The sequence below is a fragment of the Peromyscus californicus genome, unplaced genomic scaffold (genome assembly GCF_007827085.1).
Source record: "Peromyscus californicus insignis strain IS unplaced genomic scaffold, ASM782708v3 Scaffold_7__1_contigs__length_154581171, whole genome shotgun sequence".
Taxonomy (NCBI): domain Eukaryota; kingdom Metazoa; phylum Chordata; class Mammalia; order Rodentia; family Cricetidae; genus Peromyscus; species Peromyscus californicus.
In genome coordinates, this window is record NW_026294595.1 from 53,236,609 (window position 1) to 53,256,021 (window position 19,413).

The following is a 19,413-nucleotide window of genomic DNA, read 5'->3' on the forward strand; positions in this document are numbered from 1 at the left end:
TAACTTTAAAAATTAATAAAATAAAATGAAGCTCAAGGATGAGTCAGAGTTAGCAGAAAGGAGGTCAGGTGAAGAGACCAACCCTGAGGAAAAAGTGTGCAGGAGCATGAAGGGTAGCCATTGCTTTGGGGACCCTTAGTCTTTATGCTCTTTCTCAGTATTTGAATGAATTTTAAGATTTGCTGTTTATGGGTTCTAAGTAGGTAATTATTAAAATGAATTGATTCACGGGGGCTAGAGAGATGGCTCAGAGTTTAAGAACACCGACTGCCATTCCCGAAGATCTGGGTTCAGTTCCCAGCACCTACATGGCAACTTACAACCCTTGGCAACTCCAGTGCCAGGGTATCCATCACCCTTTTCTGGCCTCCAAGGGCATTGCATGTATGTGGTGCACAGACTATACATGCAGACAAAGCACCTACCTGTACATATAAAATAAATGATTCCTCCTCAAAATTTAAAATTGATTCTTTAAACTTCCCCAAATATGGTCAAGATGATTGTAACCCAGCTTTTTATAAACAAAAATTAGTAATTGTGATTTGTTGGTGACATACCAATCACTTTGTTCAAACTAGATTATAGTTTGTCCCTGAACCTTTAATATGACACAGAAAATGTATGGTTAATAATTGTAATTCAATTGTTTCCCCCCACCCCTTTTTTTGAAATAATTAAATCTGGTCTACTTGTGACTAGTTCTTGAAAAATTTATTACAATACTAAGAGATTTTTGAAGTATTAAAAAGTTTTACTTATGAGTAGTTTTTAGTGAAATTATATTTGGAAAAGTTCAACAGCTAGCAAATAGTAATACCTGCCCAGCTTAGGCAGCTTATTTCCAGGAGCTAAAAAGTAATTAACTTACTTAAAATTGAGCAGATTTGTTGAGGTGTTGTCAGAGATCTTCAAATAAGTCAAGGCTTTATAGAGTGAAGACAAAGGATTTATTAATTATTACAGTATCTAGTGAACTTTGATAATATTCAGTGAAAAATACCCAGAAGGCCCTGGATTAATTCTCCATTAGCTTGAACGAGAGACATTACCGGCAGGCATTTTCTTTACTAACAAAGAATGGCCTTTTAGGCCTCCAGTTTTACAGCCTTTATTATAGCATTTAACATAGTATTAAGTTTTTCTTCTTTTTTAAAGGTTAAAATTAAAATTCAAGGAACACATCTCCTTGAAATGTGAATGACATTTCTCTGCAGTAGGTGCTGCTGAGATTGTCCCTGCTAGTTTGTTTCTCTCCCAGCGCCACAGAACCTCCTGGGCTGCAGTGGCTGTCACGGTTGTGCCTGCAGCCGTCTCCATCAGATCCCTCCTCGTTAAGCTCCTGTGCCCCTTAGTCCATCCCTCAGCTGAGACAGCCAGCTTAAAGTGTGCTGTTCATTACATTGGTTTTTGTTTTCTTTTTTGGTTTTTCAAGACAGGGTTTCTCTGTGTAGTTTTGGTGCCTGTCCTGGATCTTACTCTGTAGACCAGGCTGGCCTCGAACTCACAGAGATCCATCCACCTGGCTCTGCCTCTCGAGTGCTGGGATTAAAGGCGTGTGCCACAGCTGCCCGGCCAACATTGGTTTTTAATATGCTTGAATGTTAAGGTACATCACTGACATACCAGTTACGGATTTTGGAGTTTCCTTAGGGATTTAATAAGTTTCTGGTTACTTTTTTATCTAATAGTCTGGGGATATGTGTGCTTAAGTTTTTTCTTTCCAGAGATAACATCACTAATAATTTTATAGAATCTTGTTTTGTTCTGGTTTCACATAGCTACTAGCTCTTCCTTTAGACTCAGATACAGATCTTAGCTGTGTGACCTTGGACAGGCTTCAGACTCTCGTCTATGAAATGGTGATAGTATTACCTCTCAGGGTTTTTACTAGAATGAAGGATGTTAATAATGTAACACATTTAGAACTTCACTCTATTAATTTCTATCAAACATTTTTATTCATTCAGGTACACTGAATTTTATTCCTTTTGCAGCTGAAGATTTCCAAACTTGTCCTCACTGTAGATTTTTGTTCCCAAATGTAGACAACCACATCCAGTTCCTGGCTGTTCTCTCTCCTTGGTTGTGTAATAGGAGTTGCAAACTTAGCATTATAAAAGCTGAAGTTTTAGTGATAAAGTGTGTAGTTGTCTCTCAAATATTGCTTATTTTGTAGCCCCCCACCCCTAGGTCTGTGTTACATTCCTTGGACTTCATACTTATATCCAAGGCCCAATGCACAGAAATTACTTTTCCAAGAAACTTTCCCTTTCCAACATGGCTGCTCAATTTATGAGAGAATCAATATCACATAGTATCTTTAAATATCACAGAATATTGATAAATGATAATAATAAATATCAAATCTATGTCATATTCAATCATACTATGGATTATTTTTATACATGATTTATTTTCTAACTCTAGTACCACATTATACTATATAGGGCTAGACCTCTACCCTTTCATATTAGAGGAGAATTTTAACTCTGAAGTTTCATAAACTTAAATATCCATTAAATTTTCAGGAATAGTGTCATAACAGTCTGGCTACCCGTGCTGGCTATTTTTATGTCAATTTGTCACAGCCTAGAGTTATTTGAGAGATGAGAACCTCAAGCCCACTGGCCATTTTCTTATTTAGTGATTGATGGGGGAGGGTCCAGCCCATTGTGGGTAGGGCCACCCCTGGGCTGGTGGTCCTGAGTTTTATAAGAAAGCAGACTGAGCCGGGCGGTGGTGGAGCATGCCTTTAATCCCAGCACTCGGGAGGCAGAGTCAGGCGGATCTCTGTGAGTTCGAGGCCAGCCTGGACTGGTTCCAGGAAAGGCGCAAAGCTACACAGAGAAACCCTGTCTCGAAAAACCAAAAAAAAAAAAAAAAAAAAAAAAAAAGAAAGCAGACTGAGCAAGCCATGGAGAGCAAGCCAGTAAGCTTTCGAATTATGAGTCATATATTTTTGTTTTATTTCTCTAATAGTTTCAGTGAGGTGTAGGTGTCATAGAATAAATTGCTGTCATCAAAAGTGTACCGTTTGACACTGAATGGACCAGAAGCATCATACCATCAGGGTGACAAAACAAAACCTGGCTTAGTTGTTAACGTATCTTAGGGAGTCATAATTTTTTCTTCTAATTTAATAAAATTGAGAAAATAATAATTTAGATTATTTGAAGATGGAGCTATGGAGGAAATGTAATAGACTGATAATATTCATTTTAACCTTGCTTATTTGTGATTGGTTATTAACCTCTTTAAATATATTGAATATTTAGTGAAAAAAGTGACGAGTGATTTTCTTTCAATTCTGTGTTCCTAGAAGCAAAATTAGAAAATATAATTTGGGTTGCTAGCATGAGAAACCTAACTTATATTTAAGCTACTGGGCTTATACTTTTTGGATTACAACTTTCATGCCATCCTTACACTTTGATACATGGGCACAAACATCGTGGACATACTCTACATCTCTGAATGACTTACTTGAGAAATAAAGCAGTTGCTGCACTAGGTGACTATCAAATGGTCAACACAGATTGATGTGCAGGCAGCAGTGACTATACAGATGGTGGTGTCTGTACCGTTTGACAGGAGATGGCTGAGACTTGAAAATCATTTTAGTGGAATGGCTTTGGTGTTGTTGCAGTAAAGGGCATCCATTCAACCTCAGGTGCTGTACAGATGGTGAAGCCAAGCTAATATAGAAAAATGAGAAACAAGTGACTGTTTAATGTACAGGAATGCTTGGTCCACATCACAAGTAAATGATGGTATTGCATTTGGGAAGCCTAGCCAGATGGCTGTACATTAAAACACACGACTCCTTGAGAGAATTAAGTGCAGGCAATTTGCTCAGATTTCCTGGAGGCCTGCTGCATATTATATTAGGGTAGGGGAGAAAGAAAGATGAAGTGCTTTATTTATTGGAAGTGTTAGGTGAAGTTGGCAGTTATTTACGTGTAATCTGATCTCCATAAGTATTTAAAGTGTCTCTTCAAGGGCTTGGGACACAAGGAAGGGTCAGCTGGCTTTAAAAACAAAATAATGTGAAGAGTAGTGGTTTTTAGCCCATACTTTTTCAGTTTTATGAAGGTTTTTCAGTAGGCAAAAAAAAAAAAATGTTTTCTTTACAGGTGTAATGTGTCAGAAATGCTAGAAACCAATTGGAGGAGAAAATGTGTTGAATGCTGTGTGAAATGGGACCATTTTTGCTAGTAAAATTGTACATTTTTGCTTTTCAGCTTAAAGAAAGTGGTTATTGTACAGGTCATGAACCAGACTCCCTGGAATTCAGCACTGTGGGAGGATGGATATCCACTCGAGCATCAGGCATGAAGAAGAATATCTATGGCAATATTGAGGACCTGGTAAATGTATTTCTAGTTCCTGTCTAATGATCGGTATTTAGAAAATACAATAAAATACTTAAAGCCTTTTAAAAATTAAGGATTGGGCTGGGTGTGGAAGCTTTTCCCTTTAATCTCAGAATTCAGGAGGCAGAGGCAGGTGGATCGCTGTGAGTTTGAGGCCAGCCTGGTCTACAGACTGAGTTCCAGGACAGCCAGGGCTCTGTTACACAGAGAAGCCTGTCTCTAAAAGCCTAAATAAATGAATAAATAAATATTAAGGATTGAATGGTAAATCTCTCCAAAATGCACTCCTTTTGATTATAGTAATACTGACTGTGTATAGCAGAAGCATTAAGAGATAAAACTGGTCATGTTTAAGGATGTCCTTTTTAAAGTGACTAGTATTTAAGATATAAGATTTGTAGTTGTTTCATAGTATCTAACTTATATTTTATAAGTCTATCAATCAACAGTTTAGTCATCATCTTTTTTTTTTTTTTTAGGGTGATGTTGTTATTCTTGCTTTAGGAGATTTTACGTCAACTTTTCTGAAGGAATTCTTTTTTCTGTTTACAGTTAAGAACCTCGTTGAGACGATTCTATAGTAGTCCTATAGGTTGTCTTATTTAATCTGTGCCAGGCTGCTGGGAGCTTCTGGGAGCATGGCAGTGCTGTAACAGGGGTGCCCGATTAAGTGTTGGGTATCGTTTGTTGCATTTGTAGCTTTTCTGGGGGCAAATTGGTTTACTTTTCCCAGCTTCAGTGTTCTCTTTTGTAAAATACAATAATTATATTAGGATTATTGTATGGTGAAAAGACATAAAATGAAATTTTCACAGGTCTCATGTATAGTAGGTTGTTCATAAATGTGAGGTTTTTTTTTTTAAATCTTCAGTGTTCGGTAATATCTTATTTATTTAACTTGACATTTTCCTACATGGTCTTACTATTTAGTCCAGGCTGGCCTAGAACTTGCAATTTTCTTATTTCCATTTCAGTTTATGGGGTTACACGGCAGCTGTTTTGTTTTTCAAGCTTAAGGTCTCAGGATTTTTATTAATGCTTCTGTTGATAGAAATATCAGGTTCATTTCATGAGAGACATTAGCTCTATCGGTCAGTATCCAATATTTTACACTCTTTAAAAATGTTTGTTAATCTGTTTAAGAAATGTAAAAACTACAGTTTTCTTTTTGTATTAAAACTAAATCCAGTTGTAGAAAAGATAATTTTGGGTTGCCATTAGATTATTAAGAACTTTATAAGTCAAGCAAGTACTTGATAGACCACTAAAGTGTATATATTTAATTTAATCTTTTTTTCTAAAGATTTTTAAAGGGGAAAAGATTCTGCGTACATTTAACACACTTGCTACCTAAGTTATTATATAGCATATTTTATTTTTAAATTTCTTTGTAACATATTGTATCCTTTTGAAACTCATAATTTACATTGCTTTTATGAGAACTCTAGTAAGGCTGGTATTTTAGTCTTTGTGGCTACAGTAGAACTCATAAAAATTTCAAAGTGTTAATAATTCTTTAATAAAAGTGTAGACTCAAAAATAGAGTAAGTCGCCGGGCGGTGGTGGCGCACTCGGGAGGCAGAGACAGGCGGATCTCCGTGAGTTCGAGGCCAGCCTGGGCTACCAAGTGAGTTCCAGGAAAGGCGCAAAGCTACACAGAGAAACCCTGTCTCAAAAAACCAAAAAAAAAAAAAAAAAAAAAAAAATAGAGTAAGTCATGATACTACTATCTTGTCTAAGTGTTGGAAAAATGTTGGAAATTATTATATTTATCTTTAGTATAGAAATCACTAAAAGATGTGAGAATTCTAAAGAGTATCACAACTTATCACTTAGTCCACTATTTAATGTGTAGTGTTTTATTAAAAAAAAAGTACAAGTACAGACACAGATTTAACAGATGCCTGGAGTTTATACTGTGTATTGTATTAAACAGGTGGTTCATATGAAAATGGTAACACCTAGAGGTGTAATAGAGAAAAGCTCCCAAGGACCTCGTATGTCAACAGGCCCTGATATCCATCACTTCATCATGGGATCTGAAGGTTGGTGTAATTGTAAAGTTGTTAGGAAAATATGTAGGTTAATGACTTCATTTTGGGAAAATCTGTGGTACTGTGATATCATGTCTTTGAAAGAAAGGTACGCTTTATATTTTTAAAGAATAATATGTTTTTATGATTTACTGTTTTTTAATTCATACTTTATAAAGCTTTTTTGTTATGTTTTATTTTTTTCAAGACAGGGTTTCTCTGTGTAGCTTGGCTGTCCTGGAACTCTGTAGACCAGGCTGACCGTGAACTCACAGAGATCACCTGCCTCTGCCTTGAGTGCTGGGATTAAAGGCGTGTGCCACTATGCCAGACTTAACTTCATAAAGCTTTTATAATGAGAACATCATACTAACCTTCCTTCTACACTTTACTCTTTGACATTTCTAAAGAAGAGTGTGGTCTTTTTTTTTTTTTTCTTCCCAAAATTTTTAGTGAATCTTAGGAAACACTGGTTAGAGCTTAACTATTTCAACTGTGTATGTTACAGTTTAATCCTGTCCCAGTTACTAGGTGAAAGGACTGATGAAGTGTTCTTTTTGTGTTTTTCTGTAATCATGTGTTTTGTTACTTAGTGTTGGATATTCTAAAAAATGGAAGTTTAAATTCCACTTATTCATATATCTTTTAAACTTCTGTTTGTCATTTAAGTTTTTATTTTGCTTGCTTGCTGTTGGATAGACTAGAATGCCATTCTTTAGGTCCTTTAAAATATGTAGTTCCTTCTATTTTGCAAGCTGTTGAGTAAACACAATGGTAAAATGGTGTGAGTAAAGTAAACTTGGGTCTATTTTCCAGATTTTGGAATGGGAAAGGGTCATCCCTTAAATTCAGAGAAATAAGATAAATTTAAACAAGAAAGTGTTCTAAATTAGCTGAAGAACTCATTGCTTACTTCAAAACATAGGGTTTGGGAACACTTAGCTATATTCAAGAATGAAAGTGTTACCCCCAGTCTGTTGTGCGCCGTGAGGAAGGAGAGCAACAGCACTTATGGGTTCCAAAGACTTAACAAATCAACACATGAGCGGAGCTGCTGGTCGGTCACGGCTGCAGGACAAGGACTCAGGAGCCTTGCTTTTCCTGGCAGCCCCAAGCAGGGGGACACGCGGGGTTTATAATCACAAAGCTGTAAACATCTGTTGCCGAGTTGTAGTTACAGTTTCCACCAATCAGCAGTTAAAGATCAGGGATTTTCCCTATGTGTTTCACCATTGTTAACCAACACAGAATGTAAGCTTTTTCGTCCAGCCAATCAGACTCATTTGTTCTTTCTGTTCTTAGGGACAGTCATGATGTTTTAGAGAACTCAGGGCCATAACAGACTGTTTCTTTTGTCTGATGAGGAGGTTGGTCAGCTATTTGAAGGTTCCAAGCTCCCTTAAAGTTTGGGAACCTGAACTTTGTTTCATCCTACAGGTAAAATGGGGTCTGAAATAAAAGTAGCAGTTCTTAGGACAAGGTGCTTTTGCCTACTCCCTTCAAAAGAACAGTTATAATTTCAAGTATTCAGGCACAAGTTCTGATCTTTGATAGTAATAGCAAAGAAGGAACAAATAACTATGCTTCTTAATGACATGGTAGAGATCATATCACATATGATAGGTTGGTTATTTGTGATGATGGTGGGGGTGGTGTGTGTGTGTGTGTGTGTGTGTGTGTGTGTGTGTGTGTGTGTGTACACTCTCCTTGCTTCTCCAGCACTGCTGTTCTTGATTCTTACCATATTCTTCTTTTTATTTTTTTGAGACAAAGTCTCTTTATTATGTAACTCTGACTGTCCTGGAACTCACCCTGCAGACCAGTCTGGCCTCAAACTCACAGAGATCCACCTGCCTCTGTCTCCTGAGTTCTGGGATTTAAGGCGTGTACCACCATGCCTGGCTTGGTTCCTAGTGTTTTTCTAACTTCTTTTTAGCTAGCACTATGGTCCTATGTGGAGAGTATTTTGGCATTATTGTTGTATGAAGGTCTTTTGGGCATCATTTTGTATGTACTTTCTTTAGTCCATAATTGCTCTTCTTTTCTCTCTTCTCGCTCCTCCATCCCCTTGATGTTTTTCTTTTAATCTGGTTTGGTCTGGAGGGGGGAAGGGACAGGGTCTTACTCTTTAGCCTAGGCTGGCCTGGCACTTACTATGTGGTTCTGACTGGTCTTAAACTTGTGATCCTCCTGACTCAGTTTCCCATGCTGGGATTAGAGGTGTTAGCCACTGTATCTGCTACCCTTAATTCTTTCTTGTGTGATAGATTGTTTAAGCATCCCTTCACTCCTTTTCACACTTGCAAACCTGTAGCAATTGAGAACTATAGGAGGCCTAAGGGAATTTTTTTCTTTTTATCTTTGCTTAGAGGTAATTTGAAGGTTGCAGTGCTTTTTGTTTTATTTTTTCATTTTAGTGATTGATTGATTGATTGTAGCCTTCTAATATTGAAGTTACAGACCCTGCACAGGGAGAAAAGGGAGAAGACAGATTCAGAATCAGATGACTTTATGACAGTCATAGCACTATTAACAGGTGGTCACATCTTTCTGACGGGTTTTTATAGTTAAAGGGTTCACAGCTGCATCAGACTGTTGATGCCTTTTCCTACAGCACTTTCAGAGTTCCAGCTTGCTTGCTCTAGGTCTTGCAACCAAGGTATGCGGTATCTTCAGCAGTAGAGTCTTATCTTCTAGTTCCAGCAGGCAACCAACAGGGCTGTCAAGAACTTTATTATTTTGGAGGCCTTTGGGACCTCTGTGACCAACAACTCCAATTATATTCTACCATGTTAATTTCTACGGTGAAGTCATCTTGGATTATAATAGTGATTGTTTTCATTTTTTCCTGTGATGAAGTTAGACCCCATGTTACTTCATATTTAGTTTATTTTGTTTGATGGTCTTAGAATCATGTAGTAGTTACTTCCAAAAGTGAGTTCCTTGTTGAGAGTTTGTGAAGAATTGGCGGACTCACTGAAGTGTTTGGCAGTTTTCAACAGTGAAACCATCTGTCCCTTGGGTTTTCTTTTTAAACCTCCATTTCTCTAAGAACCACTTTTTAAAAATCAGATAAGAGAGTAGAGAGGGTGAGAATAATCGGCATGTGTTATATACATTTATGAAATTGTGAAAGAGCACATATAATCAAGAGAATGTAGGAGTCAGAAGATAGGAAGAAGGAAGGGCTGTGAAATACCATGTTAGGCATGGCATAGTTACTGCAGCCATGAACTCAGCAGCACTGGGCTTGGACAGTCTGGCCATGATTGGCAGGGGCGGGCCACGGAGGTGGGGGGGACGCTCTATCCCTGGCTTCTAAACTAATGGCTGTTGATAGATTCTGGGAGAGAGAATCATTATCTTCAGTTGTATACCTGCCCCCCCACATATTTATATATATTTTAATTAAATATATTAAAATTAAGATGTATGAGTTTTTTTTTTAATATTTTTGACCATTCTCAGTTCCTTGCAATTTCATATAAAAGAATGAAGTTAGATTCAGCCTTCAGCCTCACATCATATTTATTTAATTTGTTTAACTTGGAGTCTCTGGAAGCCAGAATCTAGGAAGGAGACAATGATGACAATATTTTTTTTTTTTACTTTTACTTTTTTTTTTTTTTACATACCAACCACAGTTACCCCTCCCTCTTCTACCTACTCCCCCACCACCTCCCCTCAATGCCCCCCCCATCCACCCCTCAGAGAGGGTAAGGCTTCCCATGGGGAGTCAACAAAGTGGCATATCAAGTTGAGGCAGGACCAAGCCCCTCCCCCTGCATCAAGGCTGAGCAAGGCATCCCACCATAGGGAGTGGGCTCCATAAAGCCAGTTCATGCACCAGGCATGAATAAATCCTGGTCCCACTACCAGGGACCCCACAAACTGCCCAAGCCATACAACTGTCACCCACATTCAGAGGGCCTAGTTTGGTCCTGTTCAGGTTCCCCAGCCGTCAGAGTCCATGAGCTCCCACTAACTGGGGTCGGCTGTGTCTCTGGGTTTCCCCACCATGGGACCCCCCCCCCCCACCCCCGCCCCATATGTTCCTTCCTCCCTCTCTTCGACAAGTCCTGCAACTTGACCCAGTGCTTGGTCTCTGCATCTGCTTCCATAGATGAAGGTTTTATGATGACAATTAGGGCAGTCATCAGTCTGATTACAGAAGATCAGTTCAGGCACCCTCTCCACTTGGAGTCTTAGCTGGGGTCATCCTTGTGGATTCCTGGGAATTTCCCTAGCAGCAGGTTTCTCCCTAATCCCATAATGGCTCACTCTATCAAGATATCTCTTTCCTTTCTCTCCCTCTCTGTGCCTCCCCCAACTTAACCATCTCAGTTCCCTCATGTTCTCATCCTCTGTCACCGCCCCTCCCCCTCCCCCCCAACACACACAAGTTTACCCAGGAGATTTTATCTCTTTTCCCTTCCTAGGCCAATCCATGCATGTCCCTCTTAGGGTCTTCCCTGTTATGTAGCTTTTCTGGGGCTGTGAATTGAGCCTGGTTATCCTTTGTAAACATCTAGTATCCACTTAAGAGTGAGTACATACTGTGTTTGTCTTTCTGGATCTGGATTACCTCACTCAGGATGGTTTTTTGTAGTTCCATCCATTTGCCTGCAGACTTCATGCTGTCACTGTTTTTACTGCTGAGTAGTACTTGAGGAGTATATCTCAAGAGGAAGACTGGTAGAACAGTTACTTCTTTTGAAATCTCCTGAGCCCGGCCTTTACTGTCCACATTTTTGTCAACATTATGATTTTCCAAACCCCTACCAGAATCATCTATTCATCTCTGTTTATGACAGGATTTCTCTCAACTACCAGATTCTTCTCACAAACCAGGTCCAAAAGCCTAAGAGATACGTACGTGGTCAAGTATATTATAGCAAAGACCTCGTTCCTGATGCCAGTTTGTTGTCGTAGTTACTTCTCTAGTGGCTGACTAAATGCTAGGCACCGAGCCACTTGAGGGAGGAATGGTTTCTATTGGTCACAGGTCAAGTATGATGATGGGAGTGGCTTGTGGTCCTGATGCCAGGGCGTGAGGCTTCATGATACTATCTCCACAGACCAAGAAGTAGAAGGCTTGGACGGAAGTAGGGTTATCCTCTAACTCTCACTGCTAGTCCCCCGTGACATATGTCTTCCAGTGAGGACCTACCTCCCAAAGGTTCCACACCCTCCTAAAACAGCACCTCCACAGGTAGAGACCAGGTATTCAAATACATGAGCCCGTGGGGGTTAGTTTATATCCAGCCATAATAGGAACATTTTTTATATTATTTCAGTCTTTGGAAATCTGTTCAAGTTTATTTTATGGCTTAGTCTGTGGTCTGTCCTGGTGAATGTTCTGTGTGTAACTGGAATGAATTTATGTTCTGCTATTGTTGAATTGTATGGTCTAGCCTATTGGGTTAAATTTGCTTACAGTGTTGTTCAGTCTTCTCTTTGCTCAGTTCTTAAGTCTTATTGAAAGTGGGGTATTGAGGTCTCCAATTACTCAGTACCCAGTTCATTTTTATCAGTTTTCCTTCATATATTTTCATGTCCTGTTTTTAGGGCCATCTTTTTATAATTGTCTTCCCAATGATTTATCGTTACAAAATATTCCTCTCTGTGTAGTACCATTCTGATTGAAGCCTGTTTTGTCTGGTATTAGTACTGTGTTTGCATGGTATGCCTTTGCCATACTTGAGTCTAGGTGTATGTCTGAATTTAAAGTGACAGTATATTTTAATCATTTAGAAAGTCTTATCTTTTGGTTGCTTAGTGTATTATGTCATTGCCACAGCTGGATCTACTCAATCCATCCATTTTTTTTTTTTTTTGCTTGCCTTTGAATTTAGCAAGTACTTTTTCTCTGATTTTAATTTCCTTTTTTTTTCCTCTCTTTTTTCCAACATACCTATTTTAGTTGTTTCTTAGTGGTTGCTCTATCACTTAAAATCTACGCCTTACTTAAGCAGAATCAACTTGATACTAATACGTTATAACACACAGAGGTAGCATTCCTTTATAGCGATATTCTTTTATGGTATTATAGTTATACCTATATAACTATTTTAAACACAATAGCATAGTTATTACTTGATGTAATTGTATGACTTGTAATGAAGCTGCTAGAAGAAAGGAGAGCAAGTATACACCTAGAGCTTTTGTTACTTATCCTTTCTGGTTCTCCTGTGTTTATTCCTCTGACTCAAGTTACTGTATGTGGTCATATCCACCTGCACAGACCACTGTTTCTACTCAACTTTGTGCTGCTGTAGGTTCAAGCACAGTGTATATTATACTGGTATTGTTTTAGAGCATTGTTTTCAATGCTGTATAAGGAGAGAGAAGTAAGCATCTACATTATCTTTTGTAATTGTGTAGGCCTTTATGATCATAGCTACACTCTACCCAACTAATTTATGTTTTCTGCCTATATTGATTTGTGTATTCTGGTCATTTAATATAAAAGAAGTCTCATAGTATGTTGCTTTATGGATTTTTTTCTTTTTTCCCTTATATAACTGGTGTGTGTGCTCTGTTGTGATTTCTGTTTGTTTTGTTTACTGGTATTAACTTGAATTTCAGGTATTTGAGGTCATCATCTTTCAACTGGAAGAACTTTTGGAATTTATTCAAAGCCTGGTCTTTTAGCAACAAATTGTCAGTTTTTGTTTATCTGAGAATGTGTTTGTTTTCATATTTTGAATGTGAGATACAAGATTTATGGCTGACAGGCTTTTTTCCTTGTTCTTTTTGGATATGTTATTCCACTATTTTCTAGTTTCCATCATTTCTTTTTTTTTTTTTTTTTGGTTTTTCGAGACAGGGTTTCTCTGTGTAGCTTTGCGCCTTTCCTGGAACTCGCTTTGGAGACCAGGCTGGCCTCGAACTCACAGAGATCCGCCTGGCTCTGCCTCCCGAGTGCTGGGATTAAAGGCGTGCGCCACCACCGCCCGGCTCTTTTTTTTTTTTTTTTTTTTTTTTTAAAGATTTATTTACTTATTATGTATAGAGTGTTCTGTCTGCATGTATCCTTACATGCCAGAAGAGGGCAACAAATCTCATTATAGATGGTTGTGAGCCACCATGTGGTTGCTGGGAATTGAACTCAGGATCTCTGGAAGAGCAGTCAATGCTTTTAACCTCTGAGCATCTCTCCAGCCCACTTCCATCATTTCTTTCTTTCTTTCTTTCTTTCTTTCTTTCTTTCTTTCTTTCTTTCTTTCTTTCTTTCTTTCTTTCTTCCTTTCCTTCCTTCCTTCCTTCCTTCCTTCCTTCCTTCCTTCCTTCCTTCCTTCCTTCCTTCCTTCCTTCCTTCCTTTTTCTTTCTTTCTTTCTTTTTTTTTTTTTGAGACAGGGTTTCTCTATGTAGTTTTGGTGTCTGTCCTGGAACTCACTCTGTAGACCAGGCTGGCCTCAAACTCACAGAGATCTGCCTGGCTCTGCCTCCTGAGTGCTGGGATTAAAGACGTGCGCCCCCACTGTCAAGAAACTTCTATCATTTCTGCTGATAAGTCAGTTGTACATTTCATAAGATTTCCCTTGTAGTTTATTTTTTCATGTTGTTTTCAAGACTTTTTACTTGTCTTTGACTTTGAGCATTTTCTCATGATCTGTTTATTGATATTTTTGTGTTGATCTTGCTTGGAATTTATTGAACCCATTTGATATATGGGATTCTGTTAGGAAATTTTCAGCTATTTTTTGAATAATTTTTCTGCTCCATGCTCTGCTCTCTGCCCTCATAGGACTTTCATTATTTATCTAGTAATGCAATTAATGGTTTTTCATCTTTCTCTGAGACTTTTTATTTGTTTTCTCTTATTCTTTTTATTGCACAATGCATCAAAATCTCTGTCAGTCTGTCTTCAAGTTAGGATTCTAGTTTTTGCCATATCACGTGTTGCTGGGCAGCTTCTTGAAGTGAACTTTTCATTGCAGTTATTATAAGCTTTAGCTCCCAGAGTTTTCAGTAGTTCATTGATTATAATCATAATCAACGTAAAATCATGAACCTTTAAACCATAGCAAATGAAAACAATCCACAAGACCACATACTGTGAGATTCCTTTTATGTGAAATATCTATAATATGCATATGAATAAAGGCAGAATACATCTATGAATAGTTGGCTAGGGTGTGGGTATGGAAATGGAGCATGGTTGTTTAATTGGTACACTTTGAGGGGAGGTAAAATGGTCTAAATTTAGTTTATAGTAATGATTGTGCATATCTGTGAATACTAAAAGCTATCAACTTTTGCGTTTTCTTTCTTTTAAAATACCTTTTATTTCTTCTTTGATAATTTCAAATGTATATACAGTATATCTTGATCATATTCACCCCCAGCCTCATGCTTTTCCTGTGCCTCCCTAATTCTCACCTTCATTTCCTCTGCCTCTTCATTTAATAACTCGTTGAGTCAAGTGAGTACTGCCTCCATGAGCATGGACAACCTATCACATCTCTGAAGAGAAATGACTCTCCTCTCCTGTAGCAGCCGTCAACTATCAATAGCTCCTCAGCTAGGGATAGAACCTTATGAGCACCTGCACCTTCTGTGCTGGAATTAGTGACCTGGCTTGATCTTGTGCAGGTAACCATAGCTGCTCCAAGTTCACGAATACAGCAGCCCCGCCATGTCCAGATGACAGCATTTTACAACACTCTGCTCCATCCTCTGGCTCTTACATTCATTCTCTTTCTCTTCTGCAATGTTCCTGAACCTGTGGGGTTGACCACGATGTTCCATTTAGAGTTGAGTACTCAACAGTCTTTTATTCTCAGCATTTTAACCAGTTTTGCACAGACTGAAGCCCACTGCAGAAAGAAGCTTCTCTGATCTTGAGAGCTGCACTCCCTGTGGGTATAAATATAACTATTTAGAAGGTAGTTTGACAGTGTCACTTTAGGAAAACAACAGCAGTGGCCCCCGCCAACGCCTCTACACACATCCAGGGTCTATGCCCTCCCCACCCATTTTGACCAGTGTTACAGTACTAGGCATGAGTATGCTCCCACGGACCAGGCTTCAGATCCAAGCAGAAAATAGCTGTTTGCCTCCCTAACGATCATGCCACGATTGTGCCCATGGATACACCTTGCCTGGCAGGTTGGTACTGTACAATTTAGGGTCCAGTACTACAAAAGGTAGCTAGCAGGGAGAAGGCTTCCAGGTTAATTCCAGCATGATTTCTGTATTTGCTCGAACAAAGGGTATTGTGTCTTCAGCAGTAGGGTCTTAGCATCTAGAAATGGTGGGTAACCAAGAGAATGGCAATAGCCATTGTGTTGTTTTGAGGGCTTCTAAAATTTTAAATGGGTGAATTTTATCATTGAAATTATCCCAAAGATAAGGAAACAAAAACGTTTAGTCAGTTCAGTTATATTTTAAATATTGTATTTGTTTTATATTAAAATGGTAATTGGGCAAACTTACAGAGATTTTGTGACCATGCAAGTTATTAGAGACTAATATTTTAAATAAAGAAGCAATTTGTGTATGTGTGTGTGTGTGTATATATGTATATGTATATATATAATGAATATTTCATAATCTAATTAATCTGGTTTATACTCTGTGGACTCAGATGAGTCTTTAATCCTGTGTTACATCTTGGTAAGTCATTCTAGGGATGCTGACCATTTCCTGGACTTTTATTTCCAGTGTCATAGCTGAGGTTTTCAGTTTCATTCACATCCCTCTTTATACTTTTTAAAATGATGATTGAAAAATTTGCTAGTGGTGTTATTAATTTCACCATTTACATCTGAAACCACAGGTTTGAAAACATTGGTTTTGTTAATATATATCTTTTTAGTCATATTTCTTTAAATATTTTGGTATAAATGCTTGTATTTAACTTACTATTTTTCTTTCAGATTAATTTCTCCCTGCCCCAAGCAGTAAAGAATGTCTTATTGGTGGTTTTCTCATGGTTCATACTTAACGATAATTATTTTGTCTCTGAATACTTTTGTTTCTTTCTTACAAGAGCTTTTCAGTAATGCCTTTATCTTTCTATGTATTAAATCTGAGGAGACAAGGCAAGGCCATAGTTCCTCAGAATTCTTCAATCATCTTAAAGTTTTAAGAAAGTTAGTTTCTTTTTGCTCCAGTAAATTTTTTCATAATAAACACAGAATCATCAGAATATATCTTTGTCAATGTGTATGAGATGTAATGTTTCTCTATTCTTTTCTTTTAATAAGTTATAATGCTTTAAAACCATTTAAAACTGACTTTCTTGGAGAAAGCTTTAAATATTTTAAAATATTTGTACATAAAAAAAGAAAAACTTAGTTTAAAATCATTTTTGAAATTATAAAATATGCTTAATTGTTCATTCAAAAAGACTTGATTAGCCATTATTTCCCAAATAGAAGAATCAAATAGATTTAACATGGATAATAGAATGAAACAATAGAATCAGTTGATTAAATAGATTTAAGTATGGTTTTAGAAAATTGTCATGTGATATATTGGATTGTCCCCTTCTTTTTCAGGGACTCTTGGTGTGATAACAGAAGCTACAATAAAAATCAGACCAACCCCTGAATACCAAAAGTACGGCTCAGTAGCTTTCCCTAATTTTGAACAAGGAGTAGCCTGTTTAAGAGAGATCGCAAAGCAGGTAATACAAAAGTGGACGATATGTATGCAATTATAGTTTTAAAATTGTGCTGTGTAATTGTGATGTTTTATGTACGCTTTATATTTAGTTGTGTTATGTTTGTAATTTTTTTACCACGTTTTACATGGAAATTACTCCTTTAAGTACACTTATTTTGTTCAGTAATTACAGTGTTCTCACACCTATCTCTTGTTTGAAGAGGCCCGTGTGATTTGGGGCCTCTGTAAGATAGGTGCTTAGATTCTTGGCTTTGAATGGTTCTGCTTTGTGTTGAATGCTATATTTTGTAAATTATTTTAGAATAATATATCTTGTGATGAATTGAAATGATAGTTAACTTATCTTAAATAAAACATTTTGTAGGTAGAGTTTTCCTGCCTGGCCCACAGTCAGGACAAATCTCTCTCACCAGCCAGTCCCACAGCCGTCAGACCCGACCAAGTAAACACAGAGACTTGTATTGGTTTCAAACTGTATGGCCATGGCAGGCTTCTTGCTAACTGTTCTTTCAGCTTAAATTAATCCATTTTTATAAATCTATACCTTGCCACATGGCTCGTGGCTTACCGGCATCTTCACATGCTGTTTCTCATCTTGGCGGCTGGCAGTGTCTCTCTGACTCAGCCTTCCACTTCCCAGCTTTATTCTCCTCCTTGTCCCGCCTACACTTCCTGCCTAGCCAATGGCCAATCAGTGTTTTAATTATTGACTAATTAGCAACACATTTGCCATACAGAACATCCCACAGCACTTCCCCCCCCCTTTTTTTTTTAAAAAAAGGAAGGTTTTAACCTTAACAAAGTAAAATTACATATAATTTGGGAATTTGGGCGTAGCTTCTCTTACTACTTCCTGCTGGAGGGGGGCGCTGTATCTTATGGGGATACAAAGAAAATTTTAGGATTATGGAATAGTCCATGAGGCTATATCGTCTGAGCCAGTTGCCTTCAAACCATTCTGGATGTTGGATCATCTGGGCCATGGTGTCATCGGAGACCTTTCAGGGGGTCTTGGCTGGTCAAACCTGATGTATCTTAATCTGGAACAAATCCATAGCCTTTGGCTTTCTGTGGGAACAAAAGCAGAGTCTCCTTTCCAAAGTAACATATCCTTATATCCAAATTTTGAAGTCAAGGCACCTTTAAAATATACATTTTGGCATAACTCAACAGCTTTTACAATCAAATATTTTTCTGCAGTTAAAAGTCCCAAAAACAACACAATGCAGATTCTCTGTGTAATATCCATTTTTACGTGGCTTATTTTTTATACTACCTTTACTGTCTCTTTAAAGACTTTATTTTTTAAAACTATGTATTTATTTCTATAACTCTATATATCATCTTTTTTGTCTCTTTCAAGCCTACGTATCTTTTACACACATTGTAAACTATTACATCTGAATCTGTCTTATTGTGAATCTATTGCCTTAAACTGCAGCAGCTGTGGCTGCTGGCTCCGCCCACCTCAGCTTCCCAACATGGCCATGGTTTACCGCCAGCTCTGGGAGCTATCGGGGGTCTATGCTTTTAGCCAAGCAGCGTGTAGCCCAGAAACCCCCCCTTTTGCTCTGCACCAGCAAAGGCTAAATCCACTATGCAGCTCAAAGTGCCACTTGCAAAGGCCTCATTCCCGCCATAGGCAGGTCGAGCACGCACGCTAGGAACCCACCAGTAGCTCAAACCAGCAGCTGCCGCTCATTTGAGAGAGACAATTAGGAACTGTTTTTAGCTCCGTTTTAGAATCTTTTCTCAGGTTTTTAGGTGGAAACTCTTGCCACCACGTTGGGCGCCATTTGTAGGTAGAGTTTTCCTGCCTGGCCCACAGTCAGGACAAATCTCTCTCACCAGCCAGTCCCACAGCCGTCAGACCCGACCAAGTAAACACAGAGACTTGTATTGGTTTCAAACTGTATGGCCATGGCAGGCTTCTTGCTAACTGTTCTTTCAGCTTAAATTAATCCATTTTTATAAATCTATACCTTGCCACATGGCTCGTGGCTTACCGGCATCTTCACATGCTGTTTCTCATCTTGGCGGCTGGCAGTGTCTCTCTGACTCAGCCTTCCACTTCCCAGCTTTATTCTCCTCCTTGTCCCGCCTACACTTCCTGCCTAGCCAATGGCCAATCAGTGTTTTAATTATTGACTAATTAGCAACACATTTGCCATACAGAACATCCCACAGCAACATTTATTGAAATTAGAGGTGGCCAGTTGTGGTGGAACATGCCTTTGATCACAGTATTCAAGAGGCAGAGGCAGTCAGATCTCTGTGAGCTTGTGACCTGGTCTACATAGTGAGTCCCAGGACAGCCATGGCTATGTAGATAGATCCTGTCTTAACTCGTCCCCCCGCCAAAGAAAGA

At 38.4% G+C, this 19,413-nt stretch overlaps 1 protein-coding gene across 1 annotated transcript in view; it reads left to right on the forward strand.

The window, feature by feature from the left end:
* Agps (alkylglycerone phosphate synthase) overlaps nucleotides 1-19,413 on the forward strand; it is a 109,970-nt gene that overhangs the window by 36,931 nt on the left and 53,626 nt on the right. The window contains exons 9-11 of the mRNA XM_052722670.1: nucleotides 4,245-4,370; nucleotides 6,313-6,421; nucleotides 16,919-17,046. Of these exons, the coding sequence (XP_052578630.1) occupies nucleotides 4,245-4,370; nucleotides 6,313-6,421; nucleotides 16,919-17,046 (363 nt within the window). The remainder of the gene's footprint in view (nucleotides 1-4,244; nucleotides 4,371-6,312; nucleotides 6,422-16,918; nucleotides 17,047-19,413) is intronic.